The sequence below is a fragment of the Cervus canadensis genome, chromosome 2 (genome assembly GCF_019320065.1).
Source record: "Cervus canadensis isolate Bull #8, Minnesota chromosome 2, ASM1932006v1, whole genome shotgun sequence".
Lineage (NCBI taxonomy): Eukaryota > Metazoa > Chordata > Mammalia > Artiodactyla > Cervidae > Cervus > Cervus canadensis.
Window position 1 is genome coordinate 76,461,953 of NC_057387.1, and position 16,536 is coordinate 76,478,488.

Genomic DNA, 16,536 nt, shown 5'->3' on the forward strand with positions numbered 1-16,536 from the left:
ATCATTTTTAAAGGCCTGTCTACTAAAGATGCTAAATGAAGTAAATCAGACAGAGAAAAACAAATACTGAAATATTTTTTTAGACGTCAAACTCACAGAAAGACAGTAGAAAAATGGTTGCAGTGGGCTGTTGGTGGAGGAAATAGAGAGGTTGGTAAAAGGATACAAACCTTCAGTTTTATGATAATGTCTGAGGGCCTAATGGGTACCATAGTGACTATTTTGACCACAACAACTGAAATTTATTGAGTGAGTAGAATTTAAGTGTTGTTACCGTCATTTACCACCACAAAAGACAAATACCTGAGGTGATGCAAGTTAGCTAAGGGGAAATCCTTTCACAATGAATATGTATATAAAATCACCAAGATGCTCTCTTTAAATGTCTTACCATTTTATATGCCAATTATATCTCAGTAACCCTGCCAATGTAGGAGACTTAAGAGATGCAGGTTTCATCCCTGGGTCAGGAAGATTCTTGAGGAGGGTATGGCAACCCACTTCAGTATTCTTGCCTGGAGAATCCCATGGGCAGAGAAGCCCAGTGGGCTACAGCACATAGGGTTGCAAAGTGTCGGACACGACTGAAATGACTTAGCATGGCATACCTCAGTAAAGCTGAAAGAGGAAAATAAAAACCACACACACACACACACACACACACACACACACATGCAAAGCATGAACAAAGACATACATTACATCAAGAAAGTCAGGTGTCTGGCCAGTTACCAGATGGCTGGAACATAGCAGAGGTATATGCAAGGGGTAGGCAGGATGCAACTTGTATGCAGGTCAAGAAGCAACAGTTAGAACTGAACATGGAACAATGGACTGGTTCCAAATTGGGAAAGGAGTACATCAAGGCTGTATATTGTCATCCTGTTTATTTAACTTCTATGCAGAGTACATCATGTGAGATGCTGGGCTGGATGAAGCACAGCTGGAATCAAGTTTGCCGGGAGAAATAGCAATAACCTCAGATATGCAGATGACCCCACCCTTATGGCAGAAAGCGAAGAAGAACTAAAGAGGCTCTTAATGAAAGTGAAAGAGGAGAGTGAAAAAGCTGGCTTAAAACTCAACATTCAGAAAACTAAGATCATGGCATCCGGTCCCATCACTTCATGGCAAATAGATGGGGAAACAATGGAAACAGAGAGAGACTATTTTCTTGGGCCTCAAAATCACTGCAGATGGTGATTGCAGCCACGAAATTAAAAGACACTTGCTCCTTGAAAGAAAAGCTATGACCAACATAGACAGTGTACTAAAAAGCAGTGACATCAATTTTGCTGACAAAGGTCTGTATAGTCAAAGTTACAGTTTTCCAGTAGTCATGTATGGATGTGAGAGTTGGACCACAAGGAAAGCTGAGCACTGAAGAATTGATGCTTTTGAACTGTGGTGTTGGAGAAGACTCTTGAGAGTCCCTTGAACTGCAAGGAGATCAAACCAGTCAATACTGAAGGACATCAACCCTGAATATTCATTGGAAGGACAGATGCTGAAGCTGAAGCTCCAATACTTTGACCACTTGATGTGAATAGCCAACTCATTAGAAAAGATCCTGATGCCGGGAAAGATTGAAGGCAGGAGGAGAAGGGGATGACAGAGGACAAGATGGTTGGATGGCATCACTGACTCAATGGACATGAGTTTGAGCATGCTTTGGGAGATGGTGAAGGACAGGGAAACCTGGAGTGCTGCAGTCCCTGGGGTTGCACAGAGTTGGACAGGACTGAGCAACCGAACAACAACAAAGGCAGGATGAGGTTCTGAATATAAGCAGGATATGAACTGTGGAGCACATTGCCAATAGAAGCCAGGAAAGAGGTAAGGTTGAAAGCTCTTAAATGGTGCTGATTGATCGGAGCCAAAGCATATGAGTTAGTGCATGAGAACACCTTACCACAGTGACTGTCATGGAGCAAATGCTCCACGTGAGTCAAAGTCATCAGTAGTTACTGGGTGGGAATGTGCGGGATGAACTTGACATCTCTAGCCTTCTCACACCCAGCATACAGAACATCCCTTACTCTCCTTCCAAAACTCTTCCTGCTCCAGTCTCCTCAGCACAGAAAGTGATGCCACCATTGTGTAGTAATTGTTCAACCAGGAACCCCTGTCTCATCACTCTCCAGAACCAACCATCTCTGCCCCGTTTCTTCTTCCAAAATTATTTCCCACCACTTTGCTTTCCTTCGTCTTTAATACTAACCTGCATTTCTCACCTAGACTTCTGTAATGGTTTCCTATCCAGATTTCCATTTCTGTTCCCTACCCCACAATAATTGTAAACTCAGGATGGTCTTTCACAAATATAGACTAGATAGCCTTTTTCTCCCTAAAAGATCCTATTGACTTCCCACTTACTTCAGGTCTTCTCTTCCATGGCCAATAGGATCCTGCCTTCCTATCTCTTCATTTTCACCACATTCCACTTCCCCTTTGCTGGCCAGTGCTCCAGATATGATGCTCTTTCCTATCCTAGGATCACTGCATGCTCTCCCCTCTGCTGGAAAGGTCAGCCTACCCACTGTCCCCTTGCCCTATTGTCTGACTCTTTCCCATTCTCAAGTAACAGCTTCAACATCACCCTCTTAAAGGCTCCCCATGAGCATCTAATCTAAAGCTGATTTTCTCCCTGCCCATACTCTCCCTCATGGGTTACTTTGTCCATCACCCTTCCTCAGCCTTTACAGCAAATAGCTATGTTTGAAATTTTACTCATACTTTTGTATTTTCTTGCTTAATGCTGATACTGATGTTCTCAGGTGCAGATATTATAAAGTCAACTCAAATGGTCTTATGAAAAGGACCCAGGAGGAGGGTGGGATTCAGATTAGATCACATCTTCTCTTATGTTGGAGGAATGCCTTATGTTGGGTTGCCTTAAGTCTAAGCTTATGATTCAATAAGTAGGATGAATTTATTATGATTGCAGTTGGATTAGTAGGAAATCCAACCCACTGATTTAAGTCATTTCCTGGAGTCACATTCACTGCTTCACAATAGAGGAAGAGTGGGAGCTAGCCCCATTACCCACTGACATCTCTATGTTCATTGGGAGAGGGGATTGTTCTGTTTAATCCCTTCCTGCTCCTAGGGCAGTGCCAGACATGTTGTAGGAGCCCAGTGAATACTTGTTGAATGAATGAAAAATTGGAGAAGAGAGTCTAGGGAGCCAGGTTAGAGGCCACTGATTTGGCAGAGATATACAGATAGCTATAATAATAATATATAATATATACAATAATAATATATATAATCAGTCACAAAAAAAGGAAAAGAATGGATGAAGGTGAATGATATTTGTTGCTCAAAGACTCTGGATTTGGAGACTGACCAGATGTGAAATGAGAGGGAGTAAGGATGTCCAAGAGGTGCTGATCCTGGGATCAGAACCCCAGGCCTCCTTGCTCTCACTTCAATGCTGTACCTTCTCAAGCAAGTAATGAAAAGGGGGCTGAGGACAGAACATTCTCAAATGGGGTAGATACTGCCCACAAAGAGGTGAAATGGAGTCTTGGTGGAGTAAAAGGAATCAGATATTACAATGGCTTGCAGCCCTCCAAAGCTATGACAGATCTTACCCTCTGGTATTTCACGTCTCTTGTTAGGGTGAATTTTAATTAAATAAAATTTTCTTTTTAGGAGAGTTGCAATAATGAATTTTTAAAAAGTTAAGTTTGGCTTTCCTGGTGGTCTGTTGACTAAGACTCCATGTTCCAAACGCAGGGGCATGGGTTTGATCCCTGGTCAGGGAACTAGATCCCATGTGCCACAAAGAAGAGTTTGCATGTTACAATTAAAAATTTCACAGGATGCAACTGAAAGAAAAAAAAAGATTCTGCATGCCACAGTAAAGATTCTGTATGCCACAACTAAGACCTGATACAGCCAAAGAAATAAATATTTTTAAGAAAGAAATACACAAATGCTGAAGAGCTTCCATCAAAACAGTCATTTAAAAAAAAACAGTTAAGAAACACTGAATTAAGGGAAGAAGCCTTAATTTGTAATTTAGGACTGAACAGAGAGGTTGGAGGAAAACCAGAATAATCTCAGGTGTCTATATGTCTACATATACACACACACACGTTGGCTATTAAACAGATCATCTTATATAGTTATAATAGCCACAGAGATATGTTTTTCAACTATTTTACTGAAAGATTAGAAAAAATTCTGAATACAGCATTGATTTCAGGCAGGAAAATTACCACGCCTCTGTTCACAGAGGACAAAGATGACACTAGGCTGTTCTGTTTGATTTTTCTAGCATAAATGTATTCTAAAAAGTGTAATCATTACAGCAGGCCATTGCCACAGAGAAACGAGCTTAAGTGATCTTCCAGGACTTCCCACATACTAGTCACTCTAACAGGCAAAATAAACCTGTCAGAGTAAACTGCACAAAGTCTTTCGAATGAAAATATTAATGAGGTTTAGCTGAACATCCAATTTCTATCAAGAAGTAGAGTGAGGAAAAACTGCCACACATTCCCCGAAGTAAAGGTACCCAAAAAGCAGATGAACATCTGCCACAAGAACTGGTATGAGCCTGAACAGTGTTTTGTTGGGCCCACAAATACGAGATTCCTTGTCTAGCTATGTAAAGTAACCCGGAACACCGTTAGCTCTTGGTACTTGTCTGTACTGACAAGCAAGGTTGGCTACGGATGGAAAGAGGCCTTTGTGAATGAGAGGGATTGATGGGAACTCCCCCGCCCCCCTGTTGCCTGGATGTCAGGAGAGACTTGTTTAACAAGCAATATAACAACCCACAGAATGGGAGAAAATATTTTGCAAATGAAGCAGCTGAGAAGGGATTAATATCCAAAATATACAAATAGTTCATGAAGCTCAATATCAAAAAGACAAACAGCGCAATCGAAAACTGGGTGGAAGATCTAAATACACATTTCTCCAAAGACACACAGATGGCCAAGAGACACATGAAAAAATGCTCGACACCACTCATTATTAGAGAAATTAAAATCAAAACTACAATGAGGACTTCCCTGGTGATGCAGTGGATAAGAATCTACCTGCCAGTGCAAATTTGATCCCTGGTCTGGGAAGATTCCACATGCCATGCAGCAACTAAATCCATGAGCCGCAACTACCGAGCCTGAGTGTTGCAACGACTGAAGCCTTGCTCCTAGAGTCTGTGTTCTGCAGCAAGCCACCACCACGAGAAGCCTGTGCCCCGCAGTTAGGGAGTGGCCCCACTCACCACAGCTAGGGAAAGCCCCTGTGCAGCCATGAAGACCCAGCACAGCCAAAAACACAAAAACAAAAACACAACTACAATGAGGTTATCACCCCACTTAGGTCACAGTGGCTACCACCAAAAAAATCTACAAGCAGTAAGTGCTGGAGAGGGTATGGAGAAAACGGAACCCTCCTACACTGCTGGTGGGAATGTAAATTGGTACGCCGCTGTGGAGAACAGTATGGAGGTTTCTTAACAAACTAAAAATAGAGCTACCATATGATCCAGCAATCCCACGCCTGGGCATATATATGGATAAAACCATAATTCAAAAAGATAATATACCTTAAATGTTCATTGCAGCACTATTTACAATAGCCAGGACATGGAAGCAATACAACATCCATTGATGGGGGAACGGATAAAGATGTGGTACATATACACAATGGAATGTTACTCAGCCATAAAAAGAATGTAATAATGCCATTTTACAGCAACATGGATGGACTGAGAGATTGTCATACTGAGGGACGTAAGACAGAGGAAGACAAATATATGATATTGCTTATATGTGGAATCTAAGAAAAAATGGTACAAATGATCCTATTGAAAAAATAGAAATAGAATCACAGAAGTAGAAAACAGACATGGTTACCAAGGGGGAAAGTGAGGAGGAGGGATAAGTTGGGAGACTGGGGTTGATACATACACACTCTATATATAAAGCAATAAGAACCTACGTACAGCACAGGGAACTCTACTCAGGACCCTGTAATGGCCTATACGGGAATAGAATAAAGAATGTGTGTGTGCGTGTGTGTGTGTATCTGATTCATTTTGCTGTATAATAGAAACACCAAAAAACAAAGCAAAACAGACAAAAAATAAGCAATATAATCTGGGCAAAGGAGCCAATATTGATTGCCCTGATTACAAGTTTCCAAAACCATATATTTCCTTTTAAATAACAATGAAAATGCAAACAAGAAATATTTAAACATTATATGCAATACTTGAGAAGATAAAAGGTAACTTAAAGGATCAAAACTTCAACCCAAACCTCACAAACCTGTATGTCATATATTCCAGGAACAGCAAAACTCAGTTGTGTTCTTATTCAAGTATAAGCATTCAATTACTTTCCCCAAAAGTTCATGATGGGGAGAGAGTCTTCTCAAAGACTCACAAAATACATTTTTCTCATTGTCTTTGAGTAGGCTGTCCATATCTTATTTTTTAAGCTCGAAGTTTTGTGATTCTTTTCTTGAAAATAACCAAGTTCCCCCTCTATCAAGGGGTCATAACACAAAGGTTCTCAACTTGAGAAAAGACCCCAGTGTTCCACGGAGAGATTTAATATCCTGGGAAGACAGGACAGTCATTCATCCCCCAGAAATTTGAGAGGAGTCATTTATTTATTATTAATGACACAAATTTAGATGCTCAGAAAGGGGGAGCTACGTTCCACTCATTTTATTTGCTTTTAATTTTAACCCATTAGAGTCTTAAATTTCTTTGCATATTCAAGATGGTCAGGAAGGCTCTGAAGTTGACAGTGACACTGAAAGGAGGCCTCCTTTCAGTTTGACAACTGATCTGCTGGGTTAAAATGAATGTAATTTGCCCTGAGGCATGAGCAGTGGTCCGTTAAGAAATCACTACAGCCACTGAAACTGTCCATTCATACAGTTTATTTCACTAGGCTGCAATTTTATACACAGTATGAAGAGGTTTCCTGATAGCACACATATAGTTTACTTTCTGTACTGTTGAAGAACCAATTTTTTTTTTTTTTACATTATATCGTAACACCCTATCATTAAAACATTATTCAGTGAATTTTTTTCCAACTACATATAAATGGAGATTTACCACACACACGGTGCAAGAATGTCTTTATAACATATCTGGATCACAAAATGTGAATCTAAAATACATCACTGTAATTAGAACACTACTTTAAAATTACAATGCCCCATGTTATATCAGCCAGATTTGATGAACCCCTGTGTACCTCACAAAGCAGTTGTGGATATCCACAAAGATAGGTGGACATCTTCTTGGGTAACTGGCAGCAGCTTTTAACTATGATTTCAAAAGAAATCTTTAAGAATGAAAATCCTGAATTTGAAAAACTTCTTTTATGTGTTCAATATCCTCAGAATCAAAATGGGACATTAAAAAATTTATAGTCTTTAAAACAAGGAGAATAAACCCAACCCTCCTTTAGCTGAAAGGCTGGCATTGTAATATTAGGTTTCGTAGAAACCTAAGGAAAGAACTGCATGGGAAGTGGAAATGAGTTAAAAAGAAACATAAAATTTCTCTGAAAGCTTCCTGGACTGCCCCTCCCCACCTCTGTCAAACAGAGAAAGAATACTGCTTTGCAAATCAAGATGTATTTCCATGACATGATGTTCTAAAGAAAATGTATGCAAACAAGTCAGAGAGAAAGATTTCTTCATTTTCCCTTTTTTTTTTTTTTGGTGGAGTGAGGCAGTGGGATGGTATCCATTAAATAAGAACTAGAACTTCTGAATCAAAAAACCACTTTAATACACACAAAACAGCTAGGAATAATTGCTGAAAATTTCTCATGTGTTTCCTTTTCTTTCTCCCAAAGTTTGAGAATGTTTTGAAAGTTCAATAAATAGTAGAAAAATAATCCTTTACTTAGAAATTTTGAGATGCATCGTTTAGAGCTTAGTATGAGTTCCGTACAGCAAGTGTGGCATCTAGGTACCGCTAAGAAACCAGGTGAAGTCTTCAGAGACACACTTCTCTCTGCCTCTGCCACGTTCTCAGGCTCCGGGGGAGCGGACCTCTCTTTTCTTCCAGTTAAGGAGAGCAGAATGTTTCTGGCTCCTCGGAACATTCCTCTGGCTCAGCTTAACCGAGGTTCCCAAAGTTTCATTTATAGGTTCCGGCTCTGTTTACAGGTTTGTGTCTGTTCATTCCGTTGGTGTTATGGCAGGTTCATTAATCAGACTTCTTTCCCCTCCATTTCACAACCAGCCTCGCATCTTCACAAATGTGGTGCTGCGGCTGTTTCACTTGTTTGGAAACATGTTCACAGGCAGGAAGGTGAGTTCACTGACTCTGGACAGAGCACGGACACGAGAGGACTGGATGCTGGCTCTTCTTCCCTCCGGAACATTCTGTGGCTCCCGGACCTCGTCTTCTGACGGAGCCGAGGGGCTAGCACTCGGCGTCCACAGTGTGCACGGTCACGGCCGCCTGCAGGTGGTGGCTGTGATGCAGCGTCGGGTGATGCAGGCGGTAGTGGTGGAACTTGTGACTCAGGAGCGCGGCGGTCTGGGGTGGCGTGTCCAGCTCCAGATCCTCATCGTGGTTTCCCACGTCCACCCCGGCCGACAAGGGGTCACTGGTGCACGGAGGGTTTTCGCTGTCTTCCTGTGGGCTCATGGTGCTGTAACCTAGAAAATGAACACAACAAATAGGCAGCTGAGGAGGGAGGACATGTCCTGGCAGACTTCTGCAGGCACTGGGAGGCGCTCCTACCTTTGGACTAGTAAGTGCCAATGCTTGCAGGCTGCCAGCAGACCCTGAAGTGACTTACTTTTAAAGAGATCTTTTGTTAGTTGTTGTCTTAAAGCAATTACACAATAAATACATAATCATTTAAAACAATATAAACAAGAACCCTTTCCCCAACCCCCTAAACCAACAAAACAAAACTGAAAATCATCCCAATTTTTTCTGATCCACAGATCACCACAATTGACATTTGGGGAAACAACTTTCTATAGTCTTCCCTGAGATAAGACTATTTTTTACTTTAAAGAGGAGAAAAAAAAAAAAAAAAAAGACAGCTTCAAAACGCCTGAATGCGATATCACAGTGAGAACAAAGACAGCTGCCACCATGCCAGCCCTGGTGTCATGTAATCTCTACACACCAACAAGGCATGTATTTTAAAATCCATTTTACAGGTGAGGGAAGCGACAATCAGAGAGGTTAATGAACTTGCCTGAGTTTCAGTCCCTAACAAAACACTAACTCCACAGACACCCACAGCAACTAGCAAAGGAATCAGCTATTCTTTGTGTAAGCTCATTCACTGTATTTAAAGATTAATTTCTCTTGGTATTCTAAGTAATACATGTTTCAAAAGAAAATGCCCTTGCTGATCAAAGGATTCCATTCCAAGAACCTTGGCATGTTTTTAAATATTGCAAAAAAAAAAAAAAAAAAACCCTTCAAGAATTTTGAGAAGTGACAGCTCGTTAATATTTCTGCTGCATCTACAGTTAGCATCAATCAACACTTACCCGTGGGTAGTGCTAGTCACATTCGTGGCTGCAAAATTGACACGCTTGCATACAGCCAAGCAGGAATAGTTTGTGGTTGAAAATGTTATGCTTCGTGTGAAAATGAGAAAGGCAATTCTCAGTCCTCAGTGAAATGTTCAAACGACAGAATTCTTTCATTCCAACTCAACAAATATTTACTGGGCATCTAGCTTGTATAAGACACTGTGCCGGGCACTGTAGGAGACCTGGAGATGAAAACCTGATCCCTTGTACAAGGAGGTCATTTGCTAGTGCTGGAGAAATAAAACAAGTACAAGCATAGCTCAGTCCAATGATTCATTTATCAAAGACCATCAGGAGGCTGAAAGGAAAGACTATGAAACATGAATAAGAGATGTCTATTTTCCTTAAGGATTTCACCACTGAGTAAGAGACAGGTATACGAAGTTAGGCGTACTCTAGTGAAGATCATCATAAGTGTTGTAATGGAGGTTTAATTGAAACCCAGCGTGTGCTGTTATGTCTGACTCTTTTGTGACCCCATGGACTGTAGCCCACCACCCTCCTCTGTCCATGGGATTCTCTAGGTAAGAATACTGGAGTGGATTGCCATTCTCTCCTCCAGGGGATCTTTCAGATCCAGGGATTGAATGTGCATCTCCTGCACTGCAGGCAGATTCTTAACCAGACTGGGAAAGTTTCACAGAAGAACTCATATTTTAGTTGGGCTGTAAGGGATGAGTAGGAGTTTGGTGAAGTGGATAGGAGCACAGGAACAGAAGAGCATGGCCAAGAGGACACACGACCATTCCTATACCGTGCGGCTAAGATGAGTGCTAGCAGGTAGCTACAGGAGGGACTTAAATTTACAAGGTTTTGAGCAGATCAGAAAAATAGCGTGATTATTTTTGTATTTTAAAGGCAGAGTTATGGTGGAAATTTGGAGGTTGACTTGAAAGGAGAGAGAGGGAGGCAGTTAAGAGGTTATTGCCACAGCCTGAGTGAGAGATGTTGAGTTAAAAGTATGGGATTGGACAGACATCTCTGGGGTTGGAAAACAATAGAAGTTCACCAGAAACTTGATGTGGAGGACTTGAGGGTGACTGGACAGCAACTTACTGTCAGGATGATGAGAGAGGGAGACTCCAAGATCCTGAGTCTCGGGGAAGGAAATGAATTTTGTTTTTGCACATCTTGATTTTTAGCATCTGTGAATAACATATGTAGAGATACCCAGCCAGAAAAACAAGTCAGGGCAGGAGGTGAGTTCGTTGCTGTGTGCCTGTGATTACTGACTGCCCTCTTGGTGCCTGATGCCAGGCTAGGGGCTCCACAGAAAAGGGGTAAGGTGAGGTTCCAACTCCCGAGAAGCCCACAGTCAAGAAGCGGAAATACAGGTACAAACCCAGAGGTACCCCAAAGGAACACCAACGCCGATGAACTTGACTTAGGATCCTGGAGGAAGTGACATTCAAGGTGACCCTCATGGGAGAGAGGGATTCCCTAGATAAAGAAAGGGGTGGAAAGTAATACAGGCAGGGAGAGGAGCATATGCAAAGATGCAGCAGACAGAAAGGCTCCGTGGATTTGAGGAATGGGGAAGAGCCTCATGTGCGAGAGAAGGAGTGAGAGATGAATCTGGACAGGCAGGCTGAGATCAGATCAGGAAGGGTGGTCAAAGAGCTGGGAGGGAAGGTGGATGGCAATGACATAACGTGTGCTTTAAGATGATCCCTTGTGGCAATGAGGAGGTTGGAAGGAAGGAAGGAGGGCTCCGAGGCTCAGAGTTACAGGGGGCTGAGCATTGGCCGGAGGAGACCGCAGGGCCCTGAAGTGGATTAGCTGTGTTTCAGTGGAGCTGGCTGTTGTTCAAGTGCAGGGCAGGGCAGCCTCTGGTGACCACATGGACTTTCTGGAGCCCAAGAGGGTTAACATCCTCAAGGTTTCTAGGTTCAGATGCTGGGGGAACAGAGATGCTTGTTCCCCAAGATGAAAAGATCAGGAGTCAGAATGAGCTCCTCAGCTTTGGTAGCGCCAAGCCTCAGTTACAGATGTTCTACACATAGGAGACCAAAGTACTAGAAAATACATTTCAGCAAAATCTCAGTGTCTGTGTCGATTATTTTTGGCCAACATTTAGTGCTAGGCTGTCTTTATCTCGCCTCCAAATACCTCCTGGAAGCCTTCCTGTCTCGCTCATTTACAGGCATCCATTGTAATGATAGTTGATTTCCACATTCGTGGTGTAAAATTCATAGTGGTCCCTCTGCGCCTGCCTTGCCCTCCCCCACTTCCCTCATCACTGTGCTTCATGTTCCATTTGAAGGTCTTTTCTGGGAAACCTTCCCAACCACCACCCACCCCACCCAGTCATACCAACCCACAGGAGTTCTGGTGGCCCTTCTGTGATGTCAAATGGTATTCTCTGCAATCCCTAGCTTAGATTTTACCATATTACAAAAAACATAGGACCGTCTTGTCTATTAGAAAACTCTTAAAGTGCAAGGGCTTAGGCCTCACATAAAGCAGGTGTTTAATTAAAAAAATTTTTTTCACAAAATTTTCAGTCATCTTTGGTTTTGCCTGGTGTGACATTTACCAGTCTCATCTAATGTTAAAGACATTCTAGGACTCACTAGGCCCTGCCTGGAGCTCTGACTTAAGAGTCTGGGTGCTCTGAACCTGGCTGGTCACAGACCCAGGGGATTGGTGACGGTGTAGGCAATTCGGGGGCATCAGCATTTTCTGATCAGAACCCCAGCAGAGATCCTTCCAGAGGGAACCACTCACTCTGGAGCAATCTTGTTTTATTTGCTCAGTGGGACGCTATTGCTCAACCCCTCTGTAACTCAGGCTTTCTCTTATCTCAATAATTAATGGAAATCTGGAGGGAGGGAGTTGTGGAGAAGCAGGAGGAAGCCAAACACACGGTGTCACTTAGCAAATTAACAGAGTGTTTATTCAGTGCCAGGCAATTCTGTGCAGTGCTGGGAACAGTGATGCATAAGACAGACGTGGTCTCTGACTCATGGAGGAGGCAGCACTATTTAAAACACAGAGGATATATACAAATAACTTTCAAAGAAAGATTTCTTTACTCTCCAAAGGTATATGTACAGAAATTCTTGCAAAGATTTTTCAAGGGAAAACAGGCTTTAGGAAGGAGGCCAGGCATCACTCAGGAATAAACGAGCCAAATTAGGCTTTTGCTCTCTGGTTTTCTGCTATTATATTTATCCCCGGGTTCCTAAGAAAGCTCTCTTGATGTCAAGGGATGTTAGGTCCCTCTGGGGACTCACTCACCACCTTGTGGTCACAGAGAGTAACTGCAGGAGAATAACTGCACCTCTAGAAAATAGCTTTGCTTCTTTTGCAACCAAATTTTCAAGGTTCAGCATGAGCGTTTTAAGTCTTTTGGCATTTACTTCACTAGGAGAAAATTTCCCTTTTATAAAGAAAAAATATTGCTTAATGTACATTTGAGTAATGTTTCTAATGAGATGGTAACTAAAACACAGATTCACAAGGAATAAATACATACCATTGGTTTTTAATTTAAAATGCTTCAACCTTTCAAAACCGTTCTTATTTTGAGTGTTTAAGATAAAAATTAAAATCATATTCCTTTAAAATACAAAACTTTGTTGGCAACGTGAAAGATTTCTAGTTAAAAATGCAGCCTGGAGTCTCCAAGTGTAGCTTGACAGCATTTAGTTTTAATTCTAGTAATATCACCACTCTGAACCACACCCAGAAAGTCTTGTCTGTTCAATACTTATATATTTATATATTTTATTCTTTTGAGGTTTCCTTTTGTGCCTCAGACCCGAAGACTCATGTGTAAGTAAGCTCACGGGGTACCAAAGAACCATGGCATGACCAGTTCAAGGGTGAGCACCAGTGTCCCTTCACCTCGCCGCCCTGGGTCTCACATGATTTACTTGCAGATAAAAGTGAACCCTGTTCCCATCTTCTTCTTTGTTCCACTTCTTTAAGGGAATTGTCATATTCAGCCTTTTCTCAATTTTGTGAATACATGCATGCATTTGTAGTTTCTTGCTGGATTACCAATTCTTTGAGGGCAGAACGGGTGTGGAGGTGAGGAGGTCAGGCTCTGAGCTCATGCCTGGCCGTGTGTTATCTCATTGCATCCTCACGACAACCTTACCGGGGGTACTTTCTAATCCCCTTTTAATTATTAGGAAACCGAGGGCTAAGTAGTTTCACTGAGGTCTCGCCACTTGGAAAGAAAGGGAGAGGTGGGACTCCAAGTGAGTTCTGCTTGACCTGTCATATATAAGCTGCTCTGTACCAGGCTGCCTGGCAGAAATAAGACCACCCCTTTCCCACCACGCTCCTCCAGGCCAAGCAAACAGCAGATGCCTGATACATTCACCAAATAGGAGAACACGGGCATGAGTGTCTCGTGCCACAAAACCACTATTAATGGATCAGATTTCTGTGTTTAATGTGTACCTACGGCTTATCCTCTAGGCACCACGGGGACGTTAGCTTGATGTCGCTTTTAGTGACCCGCCATACAGGTTCAGGGATATGACAGCACTTGGTTAAATGCTACTGATTTTGTGGTGTATTTGGAATTACCTGGAATGTCAGTGTCTTCCGCTCCTTTTGGTGTTGTATTCTGTCTGCACGAGAAACTATTTTTCATTCCTTGGGGATAACAGGGATCCAATTATTGTGAAAAATGAAAGAAAGGAAGCCCTTAGCTAGATTCCTCGGCTTTTAGATACTGACACGGCACTATGCCTTTTATCTCAGCTGTTGCTTCATGTGCCATTTTACTAAGACAATGGGAGGGCTAATGCAGCATTGGAAATGTCATTCAGAATTCCAATTTTGTACTGAAGTTGTTTCTACCAGTGAGGGCGGTAGGGGGAGGGGGGTGGAGAGAAAGAGGGGGATGGGCAGAGGAAAGGAGGGTGGAGGGAGGGAAGGCGATAGAGACACAGAGAGGGAATGAGAGAGAGGGAGAGGAGAGAGGGAAAGGACTCAGTATTTCTGCTGAATAAGAAATTCTTTCTGTTGAACTTTAGTAGCCTCAAACCTGTTTTATTATTCAAAGGAGAAGCACAGAACTGCCTGGCAGAATGAAATTTATGCAGGTTCAAAGGTTTTTCTGGAAAAAAGGCAGAAAGTCAAAGAAGCTGAGAAATTTAAGTTCTGCTTTGACTCTCCATAGAAACCTGAAGGTTCTATTTAGTTAGTGGGAACAATGTCATTCAGAGTCCAAATTAAGAGTCCCTGGTTTACAAATCAGAGCTCTGGCTTCTCCAGTTTTCCAAAGGGATTCAGAAGACCTGGCTGTCATGCAAAAGGCAGCATTGGTTGCTCTAGCGAATATCCCCTTCTGCATTTTTTAGCACAGGTGTGGAAGCACACTGCTTGAAGACTTTTTTTTCAGGGTAGATGTGGAGAAAGCAGGAAAAAAAAGCACCAATGCATTATTTATGCATTGATAAAAAGACCTGATTCTGGGAAGAAAAGAAAGATTTCTGGAAAATGGAACAGGTATATAAAAAAGCAAAAAGGCCTGACAACTACAGGAAAGGATCTACACTTATATTTCTGTGGAATGGGGACAGAACTGCCTAGACAGTGGGACACAGCTGTTGCTCTCTGTGACAACAAGCTGCAGGGACACTGGGAAAGTGAGATGGTACGTGGTGGCCACGCCACTGGTACAGCCGTGGACTTAGCACCCAGAGTCTCTCTCACAACTCAGCGCCTATCCTTCCTGAGCATCTAACAGGCACCAGACGCACCTCCATGACTTTGCACACACTAGCCCCTTTGCCTCTAATAGCCTTTACCTCTCCGTTTTCTTTAATCATCCTTCAAGGCCCAAGGTAAGCGTTGTCTCTTTGGTAAAGCCTTCCCAGGGCCGGGGGATACCAGCTGACAGTGTGGATTCTCTCCAGGTCCCGAGAGTATGTGGCCAAGAGAGCCCTTAACAATCCTGCTGTTTGCCAACAAGCCTCACAGGGCCAGTAGGATCTAAGAAGATGCTGATTCACTGAGAACCAAGTGGGGTGAAATAATCTGAACCCTTCTTCATGGAGAAAACCCAGGGGGTTTTGTGTGCCCAGAGGTTATCTGACGTCTGCCTGGGAATGCTGAGCCATAAGCCAAAATCTCTTGGGGGCTCTTGTAAAGGTGTCATGTTGGAATGTGGCTTTTTGGAAAACTACGTAAAAATGATTTACTCGACCACAGAGTAGGAAAGAAGAAAGGGTGGGTGTGAGTACCAGCTCATGAGTACATCGGGGTCCTCAGGGCCTCAAGGGCAGGATGCCAGATCTTACCATGATCACTTTCTGTTCCTGAGCGACCCCAGTAGCGACGCCTCCTTTCTGGACTGTGGGCATGACGTTCGATGACTGCGGCTATAAATCGAGTATTGCTGACTGTGGAAGGCAAGGATAGTCAGTCACACTTAGGCCAGTATCTTTACTGTATGATAAGCACATTGCTCTAAGCAGGTTCTTTCACATGAAACGGGTTGTTATTTGTTAGAGAGCTAGAATGAGTAATTTTAAAAAAAATTTTGATTAGGGAAGTTGCCTTTAGGACTGGGGCAGGAGGTCCCTAATTACATATCTTCAACATGCATCAAGAAGATATACTTTCCATACAGTTAAAGGCTGAAGCATCTCACTGCAAATGGAGCTCTCTTTTGATAAAGAAATGTTCTTTTTCTTCTCCCCAGTTGTATACATTAGTTAAGGGATTTAAAAAATGCATACCTGATGACTCTCTTTCTAAAATGCTATACTGGAAAGCTATGAGGAGGAGGGAGAAAGGGAAGAGTAAGGTGTTTCAGGTCCAATGTACTTAATGCAACAAAGAACACTCTGAATTCTTTGGAGATTTTCTAAAACAAAGCAAAGACCTATGCTTCCTCCTAACAAAAATGGGAGATAAAAAGAATCCCATTATGTCAAAGCATCTTAAATTTTAATACAAGAAAGCACATTTATCCTGGACCGGCCCCCTGCTGACATGTTGGTGCGGAGGCCG

The 16,536-nt window shown here is 42.5% G+C and overlaps 1 protein-coding gene across 1 annotated transcript in view; it reads right to left on the reverse strand.

The window, feature by feature from the left end:
• Positions 1–6,895: 6,895 nt before the first annotated feature.
• The window catches only part of CACHD1 (cache domain containing 1), a 231,833-nt gene continuing 222,192 nt past the window's right edge, over positions 6,896–16,536 (reverse strand). The window contains exons 26-27 of the mRNA XM_043461068.1: positions 15,822–15,923; positions 6,896–8,658 (exon numbers count right to left, since the gene is read on the reverse strand). Coding sequence (XP_043317003.1) covers positions 8,420–8,658; positions 15,822–15,923 — 341 coding nt within the window. The 3' untranslated portion in view covers positions 6,896–8,419. The remainder of the gene's footprint in view (positions 8,659–15,821; positions 15,924–16,536) is intronic.